Source organism: Trematomus bernacchii, unplaced genomic scaffold (assembly GCF_902827165.1).
Source record: "Trematomus bernacchii unplaced genomic scaffold, fTreBer1.1, whole genome shotgun sequence".
NCBI classification, from domain to species: Eukaryota; Metazoa; Chordata; class Actinopteri; order Perciformes; family Nototheniidae; genus Trematomus; species Trematomus bernacchii.
Genome location: NW_022987588.1, coordinates 1,534,412 through 1,549,471, shown reverse-complemented (window position 1 = coordinate 1,549,471; position 15,060 = coordinate 1,534,412). Strand labels below are relative to the sequence as shown.

Genomic DNA, 15,060 nt, shown 5'->3' with positions numbered 1-15,060 from the left:
GCATCACTCCCATCTAGTGGTTAAAAAGGTTTTCAAAAAAGCAAAACAGTAGTAATGTTTTAGTTTGAGAAAAATACGTATTTAAATAGGAGACAAGCTCATTTGGTTTGACATTCATTGTTTTTGTAAAAAGTCCTAAAGAAGACAGGGTGTTTCTTGAGTTTTTATAGAAATGAACAGCCTGTAGAACAGGGGTGTCAAACTCAAATACACGGTGGGCCAAAATAAAAAAAATGGGTACTAGTCGAGGGCCGGACTGGTTCAATGTTTATTGCAAAACTTATTGAAATGAACTTATTGCACATATTAAACCTGGGACAAACAAAGCTTAAATTATTGCCTATAAAAACAACATTAAACATTAAATAATCAGTTGCATTCATTTCTTATGGCTCTATCTGCAGATTTTCCGGAGTCATTTCTTATGATTACATTTTTCCACAGGCCAACAACAGCTTAAAAAAAACTATTTCCCTCAAAGAAAAAAACCAAACATGCCCTGTTGTCATGAGAGAAAAAGTGCAGAAGGAAACATCCATTGAAACTCAGGTTGCTGCTCTGTGATGCTAGTTCAAGCCAGATACTTGGCATCTCATCTTGGGTGCAAGTTCATCAATGTTTGGGCTCAGGCTCTGAGCTGAGGAGATCCTCAGGATTGAGTGAAGGTGTGCGTGCAATATACCGGCGGGCCAGATCTAATAGTAATTAGAAATTATCCTGCGGGCCGAAATTAAATCCACCAAGGGCCTGATTTGGCCCCCGGGCCTTGAGTTTGAGACATGTGCTGTAGAATGAACATGTGGCACACGATAAGCAGCAATGCTATCCTTTGGCCTGTAGATGGCCCTCTTCCCTTAAATATATTTCTTAAAAAATTGAAAATCCAGAGGCTTGAGAGGTGCATTGCTGGTTCAGAAACCCAATTCAGTGGTGTCAATGTATTTCAAGCTGTGTCACATCCTGCTGTGATCAGTGAGGTTGTGCAGTGTGGCTAAAAAGCTGAACTATATGTTAAAATGAGGATCAAATACTTTCAATATTGAGTTATTTCTGGTACATGTCCCTGATCTGAATATATCCAATCTGGCAACAACGATTTCCCCCAAAACCAGCTAACCCAGGTTCATAAGGACTAAATGAATGTCAATTGATTTTGTTGTCTACTTTCACACCAAGGATATGGTGAGTTGTTGTGTTGTGGAACAGCCACATTCTTGTTTCCCCCCTCCCCCAACTATAGGAAGTAATAAGATAGATACATTTTAAGCTGCAAATTCAGAGTTTAACAACCTGTCGTTGGTGCATCACACATTTCATACAGTAAAACATTGAAAGAAAATACTGTCTAACCGTCTTGGTGCCTTGCTGCAGTCACTGGATAAAATGCAGAGCCTGCCATCCTCACTGCACAACCTGAAGGAGAGCAGAAGCTTCTGTATGTTGATACAGATGTGAAGTAAACGCCAGGTTAACTCAATATGCTATCAGCCCTGAGGCACTTGGTTTTATAGGTGAAGGGAACCAGACGTGTTTTCATGGCTATATTGTTGCACTTGTTAACACCATGCCATACCCTTCTTTTCTGGATACTATTTATCAAAGCATACCCTACTTTGTTCATTAAAAGTTCGCTCACAATTAATGTGTGATGTCTTCACTGTATCAGCACATATAATCTTCATTTAGGAAGTTAACTGGCTTATAAGAAATGTAAATATCTGATACTTAATGATATGAATCATTACATTCAATGCAAGAGAAAATATCAAGCTAACTCATATAAATGACTGGATGTGATTATCTTTAATTAGGCCTAATAAATGTAACTGTGACTTATCACACTCTATACAAAGTATATACTCACCTTAAGTTTACTTTGAGATGGTTCACAAAACAACTTTCGAAAACCAATTTCGAAAATCAGTTTTTGGTAATATACATTCTTGCAAACAAAACCTTAAGTAGGTTAGTTGAAAAATATAAAAAAACACACCATAATGTCATGGCCATTCAATGCATTTATTTCTGATATTATAAGCAGAATTAACTCATTTTTTCAGATCTGACAAAATGGCAGATTAAATATTACACGCCAAAAGGCTCTTAAACCGTTCATTTCATCACAAGACTTTAACATGTACATATAAATTCTTACACTAAGCTGTCTTCCATCATCACTGAGGTGTTGGTAATTCTGGTATTTCCCATCAGGCAAAGCCATTCTTTAGCAACAGTTAAAACTATATAAATAAACAAATAAATGTAGATAAATCATCAGAGACATGTTGTGGCAGTACAACTTCAATACAATGCTTCTATAATATAGCGGCATGTCACACTTTTATGAAAATATCATTAACATTTTGAGTGAAAAATCCTTGTTATCCCCTTTTCTTTATTTATACAATCGTTTAAGAGATTTAGAGTTTTTACTTTTCCTATTTGCAGTCCATTACAAGTCTTTTAGGAGAAATATGTATTAAGAAGTCACAGAAATAATAAGCCAAAAATTGAGCAGTATACTTTTGTTTTATTTATAACCATTTTGCAGTTTAAATGTCTTATTCATTTTCTGTGTTTCAAGGGAATAAGCAGCAGCTGACAGAACAATAAAAGTAGACACTGGCAACGGTGACTAAATAATACAAATATTTGACTTCTCAAAGATCTTTTGCAAGTTTTACTAGATCTCAGCCATTACACGTTGGTGTTCTGTCTAAATATGTTGTTGATTATGCTAAGGTATTGGATGTACAGTAAATGTCTTAATGTAGCCTAATTGATGAGATTAATGGCCAACAGCAATTGGCTAAGTTTTATTTTCAACATTTCCAGCTCATTCAGGATTAATCAATTTTTTGTATTTGTAATTATTATTATTTTTAATTTATTTTTATTTGGCCTGAACTTAAATTGTAGAAAGATCTGTCTTTGGTAGCCTTTATTGAAGGCTTTAAACCTACACTACATTATTCATATATATTTTTAGGTAGAAACCCTACATACGTAGCTTCAGTATTATGGCTTACAGACAGAATAAAACCGATCAGTCACTTCCTGTTTAGATGAGAGGAGAGGTGGAACAGCCTTGCCAACTGTAAATGAGTTGATTTCTTCATAAAGCAAGGTTTGTTTGAAAAGACTGATGCCTTTAGCAGAACCCCTAATGCACTCATCACAATTATTCTTTCATTTTCACTGCATTGACATGACATTTTACGATGATAATGCTGAGAAAATTAAATAATGTTATGTTGTCAAGTTGTCAAGTTTTTGACATTAACATATTATGCTGCAACTCGTTCGGCTGAGTCCACTCTCTCGCACAGTGTCAAAATTAGGATATAGGACCCTCTTTGAGTAATAAACAAAAATTAGCTCAATTTTTGCTAAATGAACGGACCCGGGAGTCACTCAGCAGTTACTGTCTCCATGGAAACCCCTATTTGCAGGTGTTACAGCTGATTGAGATGTGCTACTTCTTCCTCTTCTTCTTCTTTGATCTCTGTGGTGATCTCTCTCACAGTAGCTTCTTTACACATGAACACAACAGATGTTATTTACATTTTGAACCTTTTCTGTTCCTTTCTTTGCTCTATGCCTCTCAAGTGAATCTCTAGTAGTTAGGTGATCAGTCTGTATGCTGTATCGAAGGCTTTGAGGCAGCACAACACAGGTGTTAATGATCACAACAACAAAGATACACATGATAGACAAAATAACCTCACACACTCACATAAACATGGGTATATAGCGCATTTACAACGTAGTTTTTCGTTAGTGTTTCATTTATAGCTGTACAGCACACGTACTGCTCCTGCAGTGCTCATGCCATCTGTCATCGGGGAACATTGTCATTTCTACAGCTTGTGACACAGCAGTGCATGCATGTTGGTTTATTAAAAGACATTTTCAAAATAAACGTTCTGTTGAAAATTCCCATTTAAAAAAGAAATTCTCCCGGTCTAATAGGATTATCATTTAATGCATATATGTTGCCTGTGGTAAATGAAGAGCTTAGATGCCTTTCAGATTCTTATCTGAAAAGTACATGATACTTATGATTAAACCAAACAATGAAAAAATGAGGACCCTGAATCTGAAGCTTAATGGAATTCAGCCATCATTTATTAAAGTATTTACAGTACAGTTATAATCCTGTATCCAACTTAACATTTTAATTTTATTTAAGTAGGAATTTGAAGTTTAGTTATTGAGTTGCTTTGTGTATTTTTTATTGATGTACTTTAGATAAATCTGATCAAACCACACCCGCACAGTCCTGATGAAGCAGGAGTTTTTGGTTACACCTTTTGTAAAGATACACGAAAACATTTATTTTGTCAAAGATGTTGACAATCAATCAGAATATTTTCATAGTATTTCATGTTATTGGATCATTCTTAATGATACACCTACATCTAATGTTGCATGACATGTTACAAAGTCAAATGAATGGAGTGGAGTTCAGGGCATAAAGTATTATTGAGACAGATATAAAAAACGAGCCTTTATCAATAACTATAATCAAAAATAATAATTTTGTCACAAATCTATTTCCCTGCTACAACACAAGCTTCATGAATTCAGTAATACATGCAGCACAGAAGGATTTAATATTCAGTGCTGCAGCTCCACTTGAAACACTTGGCTGAGAGTTATCAATGTGCTATACACCTTGTTTTTGTTCTCTTCCACCCATCCACACTCTCAGTGAAGTGAGTGCATCCGTACAGACAAGTTCACCCATACAGACCCACAGCTCAAACCTGTATTCATTCACCACATTCAGTGTACGATCCAAATTCATCACTCAAACAAGACGACGGTGATTCTCCAAACCGAAACAAACCTGTGCCATCCGAGGTATTTCATATTAACGGCAATAAAAGAAGAAACATGAAAAATGACTTAAAATAGCAGCAGCCGTACCACTTCAGTGTTGACATTTAGAGAGCGTTTAATTTGACAAGCAGGGGTTTTGAGTGAATATGAGATGAGAGGCATAAAAAAGCATCACTGAAGCCTATTTAAGCAGATAAAAACAAGCCCTCTTTTATCTTCACATATTGGCTCGCTGATTGGATTTGAGGGACTGGAAACGTTCGGGCAGACGAAATGACAGATGTGTTTTATTTCTCGACTCCCTGCTCTGAGGCATGGTGTTTGTGGGCTGGGGGCTCTGCTGGCATTAAAGCGCTCTCGCTGCTCACAGTGCCGTCAGCTCTACAAACATGTAAAAGCAGCCAGTGTGACGGGGGGGGGGGGGGGGGGTGAGAGCTGAATGCTGATCATCTCGTTCACAGTCCGGCCACACACCAGCCACACTGACACATTTCATCACCTGTACTATTTACCAAGTTTTTATCTGCCACATACTTGTTGAGTTATTCACAGAATATGCTTTTTTCACAGAGAACTTGTTTCCTTTCTCATGTTCTTTGTGATTAACACTGTGTGTACAGCAAGTGATATCTCTGGGTGACGTGGTGAAGTCTGCAAGGTATTGCACTTGAGGAAATTAATATATATTGAACTGTAACCAAAATATAACAATCAGATATAGTCTTCTGTAATTTGGTTTAAAATATGGGTTTTGCATGCATACAACAAAGTCTTTAGAGAGGGTTTCATTGTCATTGAATACAAATACAATAAATACATGGTGATTTGAATTAACTTTGGCTCACAGTACTGCATATCTTTTGGAAATCACTCTCCCCAATTGTCAGTATAATGTGGACGTGTGACATGCAAGCATCACTTCTTCTACAACAACATCTTTCAAAAGCAATATGTCTTCCACCAGTTGCAACAAATACTTCATGACATTCCTTATTGTTGCTTCTGAATGTCAAAATAAAGCAATGGCAGCTTCTTTTGATTGTTTTTTTTCCTACACCTCAGTTCAATGTCTTATTCAACACATGATAAGGCAAAAATTAAATGACCAAAACAATTCATAAACAGCATTTAAAGATTTAAGACACCAAAGGGCACTCCAAGGCAGAGCTGCTGTGAGACGCACAGACTTGGCAGTTTTCCTAAAGGAAACAGCAGAGCACTTGGATCACACTGAAGCTGATAAAACAGACGGATGCATGAGACAGATCATTGGTGAGACAAAGAGAGAGAAACACCGGATGTGCGAGAGAGAGTCAAAGCTTTAAACAAGTCTGTGAGGAATCTCTCTCCTGCTCCTCTGTTTTAAGACCACAGCCTCACCAACGGGCCACTTGGCTTGTGTAGTCCTCCGTGGTGGTGGGGAACTCACCCTCAGTCCCTTTCTCCGACCCTCCTCCCCTTCTCCCACCTGCATTTCCTCCCCCTTTGTGTTTGGGCGGCCATGGCCTCCCTTGCTCTTTTTTCTCCCTCAGCCAACGCCTCTCCTCGCGCCTCTTCAAGCGAACCTCCTGGTGCTCCCTCTGGCGGGTGAACTGGAATCGCTGGAGGAACAGGTCCTTGGCGTACTCGTACAACTGCACATCCAGATAGTTGAGCTCCTCGATGCGTCTGCGCACGGGCTCGCTCAGGTCCACGTTGGCGGCTCGCGTGCTGTTGATCTGCGTGAAAGCGGCGATGAAGCGCAGGCTGAACGTCCGCTCAAACATGTACTGGGTCTTGCGTTGAAACTCGGTCAGGCCGTAGAAAGCCATGTTCTTCAGGTTGCTCATGGCGCTGCTCAAAAGGATGTGGTTCCGCTGGCTCTCGTTCATGGAGGACAGGTTGTAGCAGCCCACCAGGCTCAGGTCAGCCAGCATGCGGACCTGTCGATTATTTGCCAGGTTGGACGGGCAGTTCATGAACTCCGTCAGGGTGACCCCGGACCAGTCGTCTCCGATGTAGCAGTTTGGCAGCTCGTCCTGGGTTGGCGAGCGTCCGTCACACATATGGAGGGCCGTCTTCCACGTGGCTCCTCGCTGGACGTGCTTCCACTCGCTCAGGTAGCGGGACACGGGGTCGCGCAGCATGGTGATGTAATAGAAGTTCCTGCAGCCAAAACAAACACAGTTAGCGAGCTGTGAGCATATCATAATCATCATCATCATCATCATCATCACAGAGGGCTGCCTTGCATTGTGCTGACAGATGGTGACTTTTGTCTGTGTATGAAAGTCCAAGGTTGAATGCTAATTGGCAAACTGGAAATCTCGCTAATGAGATTATTATCTTAGTTTATATATATTGCCCTTGGAAATTGCATCAGAGCAATGATTTTACAAATTTGAGCTAAAATCCTTTCCGTTCCACAGATTTCTCCCACCTGCCAAAATGCAGAATAATTGGGGATCAAGACATAATGGTAATCGTTGGACACACAGAGAGAGAGTTAAACTGACCCAACCAAATCCCAAATATGTCACTGTTAAAAAATAACGAGGTTTCAGTTTCGCTGCCTAAAATGCATTGCACTTTTAACTAGGTATCCAACTATTCATTTGTCACCCAATCACAGCAGGTCATTTTACAGGGGAAAACACATTCGGCTGGCATTTTGGTGGTGAAGTTAGAGCTATTCTTTTTTATACAAACCTCTCCCCTAGAGAGAGTAAATGTCCTCAATGCTTGCAAAAGGACAGCTACTGAACAAGGAAAACAAGGGAGGACGCTTAATATAGATTCATCAGTTTCCTGCAGTGTCAAAAGGACATTTAAAATGAGGACTCCGATGAAGCTCTGTGGTGCAGGAAGCTAAATATACATCTTATTCCAATACCATAACATTTGTGTATGTATTTAAAAACAAAGCAAAAATTTCCAATATGAATGTATGGTTACAAATCATATTTGACTGTGAAGTTGATATTTTGCGTGAGAGTGACAGACTGCAAGACGTTTGACCCGACCTTCAAACTAAGGTTGAAGAACTCCAAGGAGATCTTCTCAGCTGAACCGCCGGTATGTCAAAGCGCACTCTGATGGAAAACAAAGATTGGACAGGTGTTGTCCAGGTAAGCCACTCCTAAAGTGATGTCCTGTGAGTGCTATATGAATATTTAATGATGCGACCCCCTCCCCAGAGACAGTCACGGCAGATAAAGTGGAGTGCGGCACTGAGATTTCCCACTGACTCCAAAGCTGCTCTCTGCACTTCTTTCAACACAGCAAACATCTGCACAGTCTCATAAAAGAGGCACACAAACAGCCTCCTGTGCTTACACTCTCTTGTCCTTCAGGGTTGGCTTCACACAGGAATAGCTTGCTCAAACTTTACAGGTTGTTTAACGCAAGAATATACTTTTAGTTTGGACTCTTTTATTTGTTTTTAACAACTACAATTGTTGACCTTACCAGTTCTTATAAAGCAGTTTTAACACTGACATAACATCCCGGTCATAATCACAGTCTGAGTCTGCTTTACAGATACGTGATAAGGGCGGCTGTGTCGGGAGTCTATTCAAGAGCTGAAAGAAGTGCAGCAAAATGTAATCCATTTGGTGATTTAATTGTCAACCTTTTGATAATGGATTTAACATCTTTAGAAAGATTCTCTGGCACGCTTCTCCAATATGCAGATTTGCTGCTTGTTTTTGTTACGTTGTAAAATTAATTCCTCTGGGTTTGAAACCGTCTGGCAAAAAAAGGACTTCATTAGTAATGAAAAAACGAATTAACTAATAAGATGAACTGATAATGAAAACAGTTGTTTGATGCAGCCCTAGCCAGTACCAGAGATCATACTGGGATTGCTGTAAATTGCAAGGTGTGAACCTGCTCTCATATCAATAATTTACACATTAATAAAACCTTTTAATATATCCTGAAGTTAAACAGTTTGACAACAAAGTGTAAAGTAACAGTGTGAATGATGATGGGATATGGAAACTTAATTCCAAGAGTTCCATTCCCAACAATCGTGTACGTATATGTTCAAGTTTGCAAACGGCTACCATACAGTAAGTCGGGAAAGACGCTGTGATTACAGGCCTGGTGGCAGCAGCTGTATCCTGGCACTTGCTCCTGCTGCTGGCTTCAGATACACCCTCATTAGACTGTCTGGGACATAAACACATGCAGCAAGTGTTGTTTGAGTGCACTCGACAGCCCAAAGGTCAGTGGTGTGCACCATCAGTGTCCAAAAGCATCAGGATCAGCGGGTCTGCCGAGCTTTCTTGAGGAGGCATTCCCTGAGTGATACAGATGGCTGTCTTGAGGGGGGGGGAGGGGGGGATAGGGGAATCAGGCCTGTCTTACCTCTGGCCTGTGTTACCATCAGTACCACTAAAGTCAAAGCTCACTCCCCATCAAAATGACCGTGAAAACTTTACACTGTGATGCTGATATCCAGCAGATAATTGTTGGCGCAAATCCATCGCAGAAATCTTAGAAAGCAGTTCAAATGAGACTACTTAATGACATGCTGTCTCTTCTGGCAACACCGAGACAAAGGAAATACAAAGAAGAAGCATGTTTTGTAGAGTTTTCCTCCTTATTTTTAGTATAAAGTCTTTAACCAGTTGCTAAATGTTGAGTGCATCAAAACAAAGAATACAGAGCCATCTTTAAGATTTGTCAGCTTCAAGAATGTGTTGGGACCAACATCACATGAACATTTGGAGTATCTGAGATCCTCCTTTTAAAAACACCATAACCAGATGTGTGATGTATCAACACCAACAGAAACACACTGGTTTATATTTAAAGGGGACCTATCATGCAAAATGCACTTTTGTACGTCTTTTATACATGAATATGTGTCCCCGGTGTTCCAGGGAACTCACCAAGTGTCAGAAAATACAACCCTCTCTATTTTCCTCCATACCCAAATCTCTAAAAAAGGGGCTGCAACGGATCTGATAAAAACTGATCCAGATTTGAACACTGTCCTGACGTCAGGACAGTGGCGCTACGGCTATTGGGCCAACTCCACCAATCAGGAGGAGACAGCCACGGCCATTGCCGTTCGAAAGCGCTGGAGACGCTGTAGTACATATGCCAGGCCTGTAGATGGTGCTGTTCTCACTGAATCAGCCCTTGCAAAAACAGGGGTAAAAAAGTGCAAATTGAGCAAAATGAGGCATGGCTAAAATGCATGATCTGTTATTTTGAAAAAACAAAAGTATAAATATGCCTTATATATGTATGGTCCTACACTATATTATTATAATATAGCATGATAGGTCCACTTTAACATGTCATGGGCATCAGTGATGCTGCTCTTGTGCATGGTGCGTAGAGGATACAGAAACCAAAAACGTGCCCACTGTTGTTGAGTGACAGGAACACCAAACCTGCATCGTGTGGAGGGACTAAATCTTTATCTAGGCTTTTGGAGGCATTTGTGACCATTACATTATATTGGTCGGTGGGGGAAGACACATCTCCATATTTCGTATGTTGGGAGGGGCTACAATCCCCTCCAGGTCTCCCACCGCGATGGAGTAAAGAACCCTGTTGAACTCTGGTTAATCATGGATCAATAATGGATAGGAGGCATATTGCAACCCATTCCACCCCAGAATACTCATCTCTAAAGCAGCAGCACCAGCAGCCAGACTTGCACAGAGTAAATAGGGGCCATTGAGCAGAGATCGAAGAGGAATTCAAAAGTGTGGCTAAAAATGGAAACTAAAGCAAGGAATGATGAGGGGAGCAGAGGAACGAGCTGCTACAGCCTATAGCTACTAAAGCTGAATACTGAAGCTTGGTTTAATTTCCATGGTTATTGATAAATACAGCTTGCATCGAAGCTATGTTTGACTGATACATTTGAGAAGCAGTGGTTTGGCACAACAGTCGAGAAAAAATTATGATATTCTATTAAAACACCACATTTAGAACTGCTCTGTTTTTTTACAACCGATTTAAGGGCTACTTTATGCACAAGGGAAATAACATAATCTACAAGGTTTTCAATATACTGCTTGGAAATGGGTTTTTAGTGTGCTCACCCCAAAAATATAGAGCATGCATACTAAAAAACAATTGAATGTGTTTTAGATGGAATATATTTTCCCACAATGCAATGCAAAAAAAGGAGCTAATTACAGCTGGAAAGCATCCATACTAATTGTGGATGGTAATGAGACACATCCCGTAACACCTTAGAAAACAAAAGTGAATCATTGAACTCTCTGAGAAAAACATGTTTTTCTCTCTTAGTTAGATTTAACTGGCATCAATAATTACCTGTGCTTAAACAGCTAAAACAGTATTATTGTAGTAGCAGAATTATTGAAGATTAGTACAAACTCTGTATACAATTAGTATATAATGTAATATAGAATTTTAGACACAGGGTCAACAGCTTAGTGGTCATGTATAACACAACAGTGTTTTGAGCCAAATGCTAATGTCAGCATGCTAACATGATAATGCTGACATTTAGCAGGTATGATTACCATGAAAGACTGACATTTCATCCATAGCTTCTTTTGGGGCTAAATAACAAGCCAGCTCTCTGTGAATATCGTCACTAAAACAGCCCCTGAACCCACAAATAAACAGTTTTATATTCCTAACCCTACAGTCTGTCAGGACAAAAGACAACTGGCTTTTAATTGCCCGTTATTAGCCTCAATGACGCAATTTCAGCCAACTGCTTCTCCCTGATTGCAGGCTGCTAAAAGAGACATTGTACTCTCAGCCTGAGAAAGCAGATGAACTAAATTAACTTCTCAAGATTGTAATGTGTGGGTTTGGGTATCATTGCAGGTGCTTCAGGGTGGGAAAGACAAAAGGGAAACAATATCTCTGTAAGCCGGGCGGAAAGTTGCAAAGGCTAACACTGAGAGCAGTAAATAAGTAAAGACAGACCATGGTACAACAGTGGAACTGACAGATGTTGGAATGTAGCCTTGAAGACACTCTATATGTGTGAGTGTGAGTCAAAGTGTGAGGCAGCTGCCGGTAATAAATGAAACTTCTACCTAATTACAATTTTCTAAATGTTCTGTTTTATATTTGCTTTATTTGTTTTATTTTCTGCCTGAGAATTTAGAAAAATAAACCCTTAATATGTCAAGTTTTTCCCTCATTAAACCGTTCACCAATCAGCTTAATAGGCATGATTTATAATGGGGATGTCTTCTTTCTACATAGATTTTTTATCTTGATAGGTACTCTTTTGGCAATAAATATAGAATGTAATAGAGAAATACTTAAGGCTTGTAAAAAACTGTCACCCTTATCATGTAGAAAACACCTTAAAGGTGGGGTAGGTAAGTTTGAGAAACCGGCTCGAGATACACTTTTTGTTATATTCCATGGAATGCTCTTAACATCCCGATAGCAATGAATATCTTAAGTGCTTTGACAAAAAATCCATAAAAAAATGTCATCTGTGGAAGCCGTAGTACTGTAAACAGCACGACCAATCATTTTAGCTGGCCCGGCTAAAATAACTGGATGGCCTACCTGCCTGTCAGCCTTCCATCTGTGCACAAACTTATCTCGTGCCCTCATTGGTCATGTGCGCGTTCGTGTGTGTTGGAGGAGGGGCTCTGTAAGGAAGTGGCAGATTTGTTCCGGCTGTGTATTTTCAAATTCTAGCGCACTCGAGCTGGTTTCTCCAAAATTACCTACCCCACCTTTAATAATACATTATTGTTTTACGCTTATTTCAGAAGTTACACTTACATTTTCAGGGTCACTTTCCTGTTTGATATGTTACAACAGTGCGGATTTAATGTCACATTGGTCACGCAACACTATGAACCAAATGTTAATAAAATGAATTATGGTTGATACCTTCAACATTGGGTGTCCTTCCTAAAGAGGTATAATATACTAGCGGTTGGGATGCATGTTAGGAGCACATTGTACAGTCAGCCCTTGAGAATAAGGTATTGTGTAATTTTGCACCTCACTTGACTCTTGCCCTTTTCTCCGCTCTGCTCCTCCTCCATGTCCTACATTAGTGTTAGACATTAGTGTTCCCTCCGGATCTATAACCTTTTCTTAAAGGTTGTCACATTAATCACGCTGCTGATTTCACTCGTCAATCTCCCTCTGTATCTGCTGTGTTTATCGCTCTCTATGCTGTGCGTGGTCTCTCCTCACTGCCCTCCACTTGAGGCACTGCATATAAAAAACCACCATCGCTCTCTTTCTTCACTCTTTGTTTTGTATGGCTGTTTCCGAGCGACTCCTCATTCAGGTAAATCATGGTAATGATGAAAGTTTATGAGAGGAAGGCAACATGGTGATGTCTGATTGTATCTCGACAAACAATTTCAAGCTGGTATAGTTTTGTATTTAAAATGTGAAATCAAAATGTGGAACATATTGCAAGCTGCTCCTGAGGAAATCAGTTATTTTATTAAACAACATGATGACAAACAGGGGCTACTGAGTGCACAGTTTATGGAACGTTATGAACCCTGTCTGCAAGGAAATATGTTTATTAAACTCATTTCCAAATGTAAGGTTTGATGACAATTTCCATTAACATGACAAACTAAATGAGAACATATTCTTCATAAATGTATCTTGCAAGTTGCAAAAATGTTCATGTTTACCGCTGATATATTTACACACTATTTCCAAACTTTGGAACTTTTAAAATATGTTTACAGTTGAGGGATTTCAAGCATTTAGGTATGGTAAAGGGGAAAATCTAGGTCTGGTTTAATGCAGAAAAATCAGATTGTTGATTCAAAAAGACGATACAAATTCTCTATAATAGTCACATCTTTATGCACCAGAAAATGAAATATAATATATCACGAATGCTTTGTTTAGCAATAAATCATTTGCGATAAATAGTGTTGAGATTTCCATGAGCTCACAAATTGTCACAGGGGATAATGCTGTCCCAGATATTTCTTCATTTTTTGGGGGGGTTTTATATAATTGTTTTTGCTTGAATAGAAATCAATTTGAACAGATAGGATTCCCTTTCTTTTTTCATCAATAGAAACTTTAGACTTGGATTTAGACATTTACTAACGTCTATTTTTTTAGTATAACCTTTTTGGATGAAATACTCCTTTATTTCAACAATGTGTTTTGCTAAATGAAGCTCAGCGCAAGTTCTTTCAGGAAGACTGGTATATACATTCACTCCGCAGCTGCATATAATCAGCTCATCACGGGCGTTGTCTATAACCTATTACATTCACCTCATTCTCCAGCAGCCAATCACTGTGCTGCAGCCAAACTTTAAAATGGTTCTCCTCTCTCCTGCAGTCAGCTGTGATTTCAGGTTGTCATGCTGCCGCCCGCCTCCTCCCCATCCACCTCCTTTCATCATATCCAGTGCCAGGAGAGCTAATCCAAAGACCTCATCACACCTCCTCTTCATCCCATCTCCTCATCAAATCCAGATCTTCAGCATCATCACCAGTGTCTAGACCCCGTGGGGTTCCCTATATGCTCACGGCTGCATTTCCCCCTTTAGATATACGATTTCAGGATCGGGGTCTAATCGCCAAAGACTTAACATTTATCATATGACATGTGTCAATAAATGTTCTTTAAACAAAATGAAGTCTCTCCTGATAGAACTGAACCTGACTCCCATCATGCAACTTCAGTAGACAAAAAAGGTTTTTGGTGAACAAAAACAGGCAATGGTGAGAGTCACAACAAGGATACTTCGGAAGACTACAATATAAATGTAATTGACTGGACACTGGGTTAAACACAAGACATATGGTAAAACATTTCCAGCGAATAGTGTCTGGTTGTGTTGCCCCACAGCCCTCAACCATGATCTGAGCTGTTTATGTGATCAGAGCCGGGTGTTAGCAGCACAGCACAGAAATATGTGTTTGCCAGTGGCACTGCCCTCAGCTAAAATACCTCTCAGCTCTCAGCGAGACGGCCCCTATGCTTCCCTCTAACCAACACACAACACAAGAAGTTGCACTCTAAAAATAAACATCAGGATGTACACTATGAAAACTCATCATTCAAGCAGAGGCTTCAAACTCAAAGGGGATGTAAGGACAACATGTTTGCATAACATACAGCATAATGTTGTGAACTCACCTGTACACCTGATCTTACAAGAGCCTAACCAATACTTATTTGAGCAAAACCTGAGGACTCTTATAAAAAGCTTTTTCCCTGCCAAGATTGATTGTGTTCACGTGAAGCAGAGCCCTATGGGTACGC

General features: G+C 39.7%; 1 protein-coding gene across 1 annotated transcript in view; it reads right to left on the bottom strand.

Moving 5' to 3' along the window:
• Positions 1 to 2,017: 2,017 nt before the first annotated feature.
• Positions 2,018 to 15,060, bottom strand: part of hs6st3b (heparan sulfate 6-O-sulfotransferase 3b) — a 66,151-nt gene continuing 53,108 nt past the window's right edge. The window contains exon 2 of the mRNA XM_034128663.1: positions 2,018 to 6,990. Coding sequence (XP_033984554.1) covers positions 6,222 to 6,990 — 769 coding nt within the window. The 3' untranslated portion in view covers positions 2,018 to 6,221. The remainder of the gene's footprint in view (positions 6,991 to 15,060) is intronic.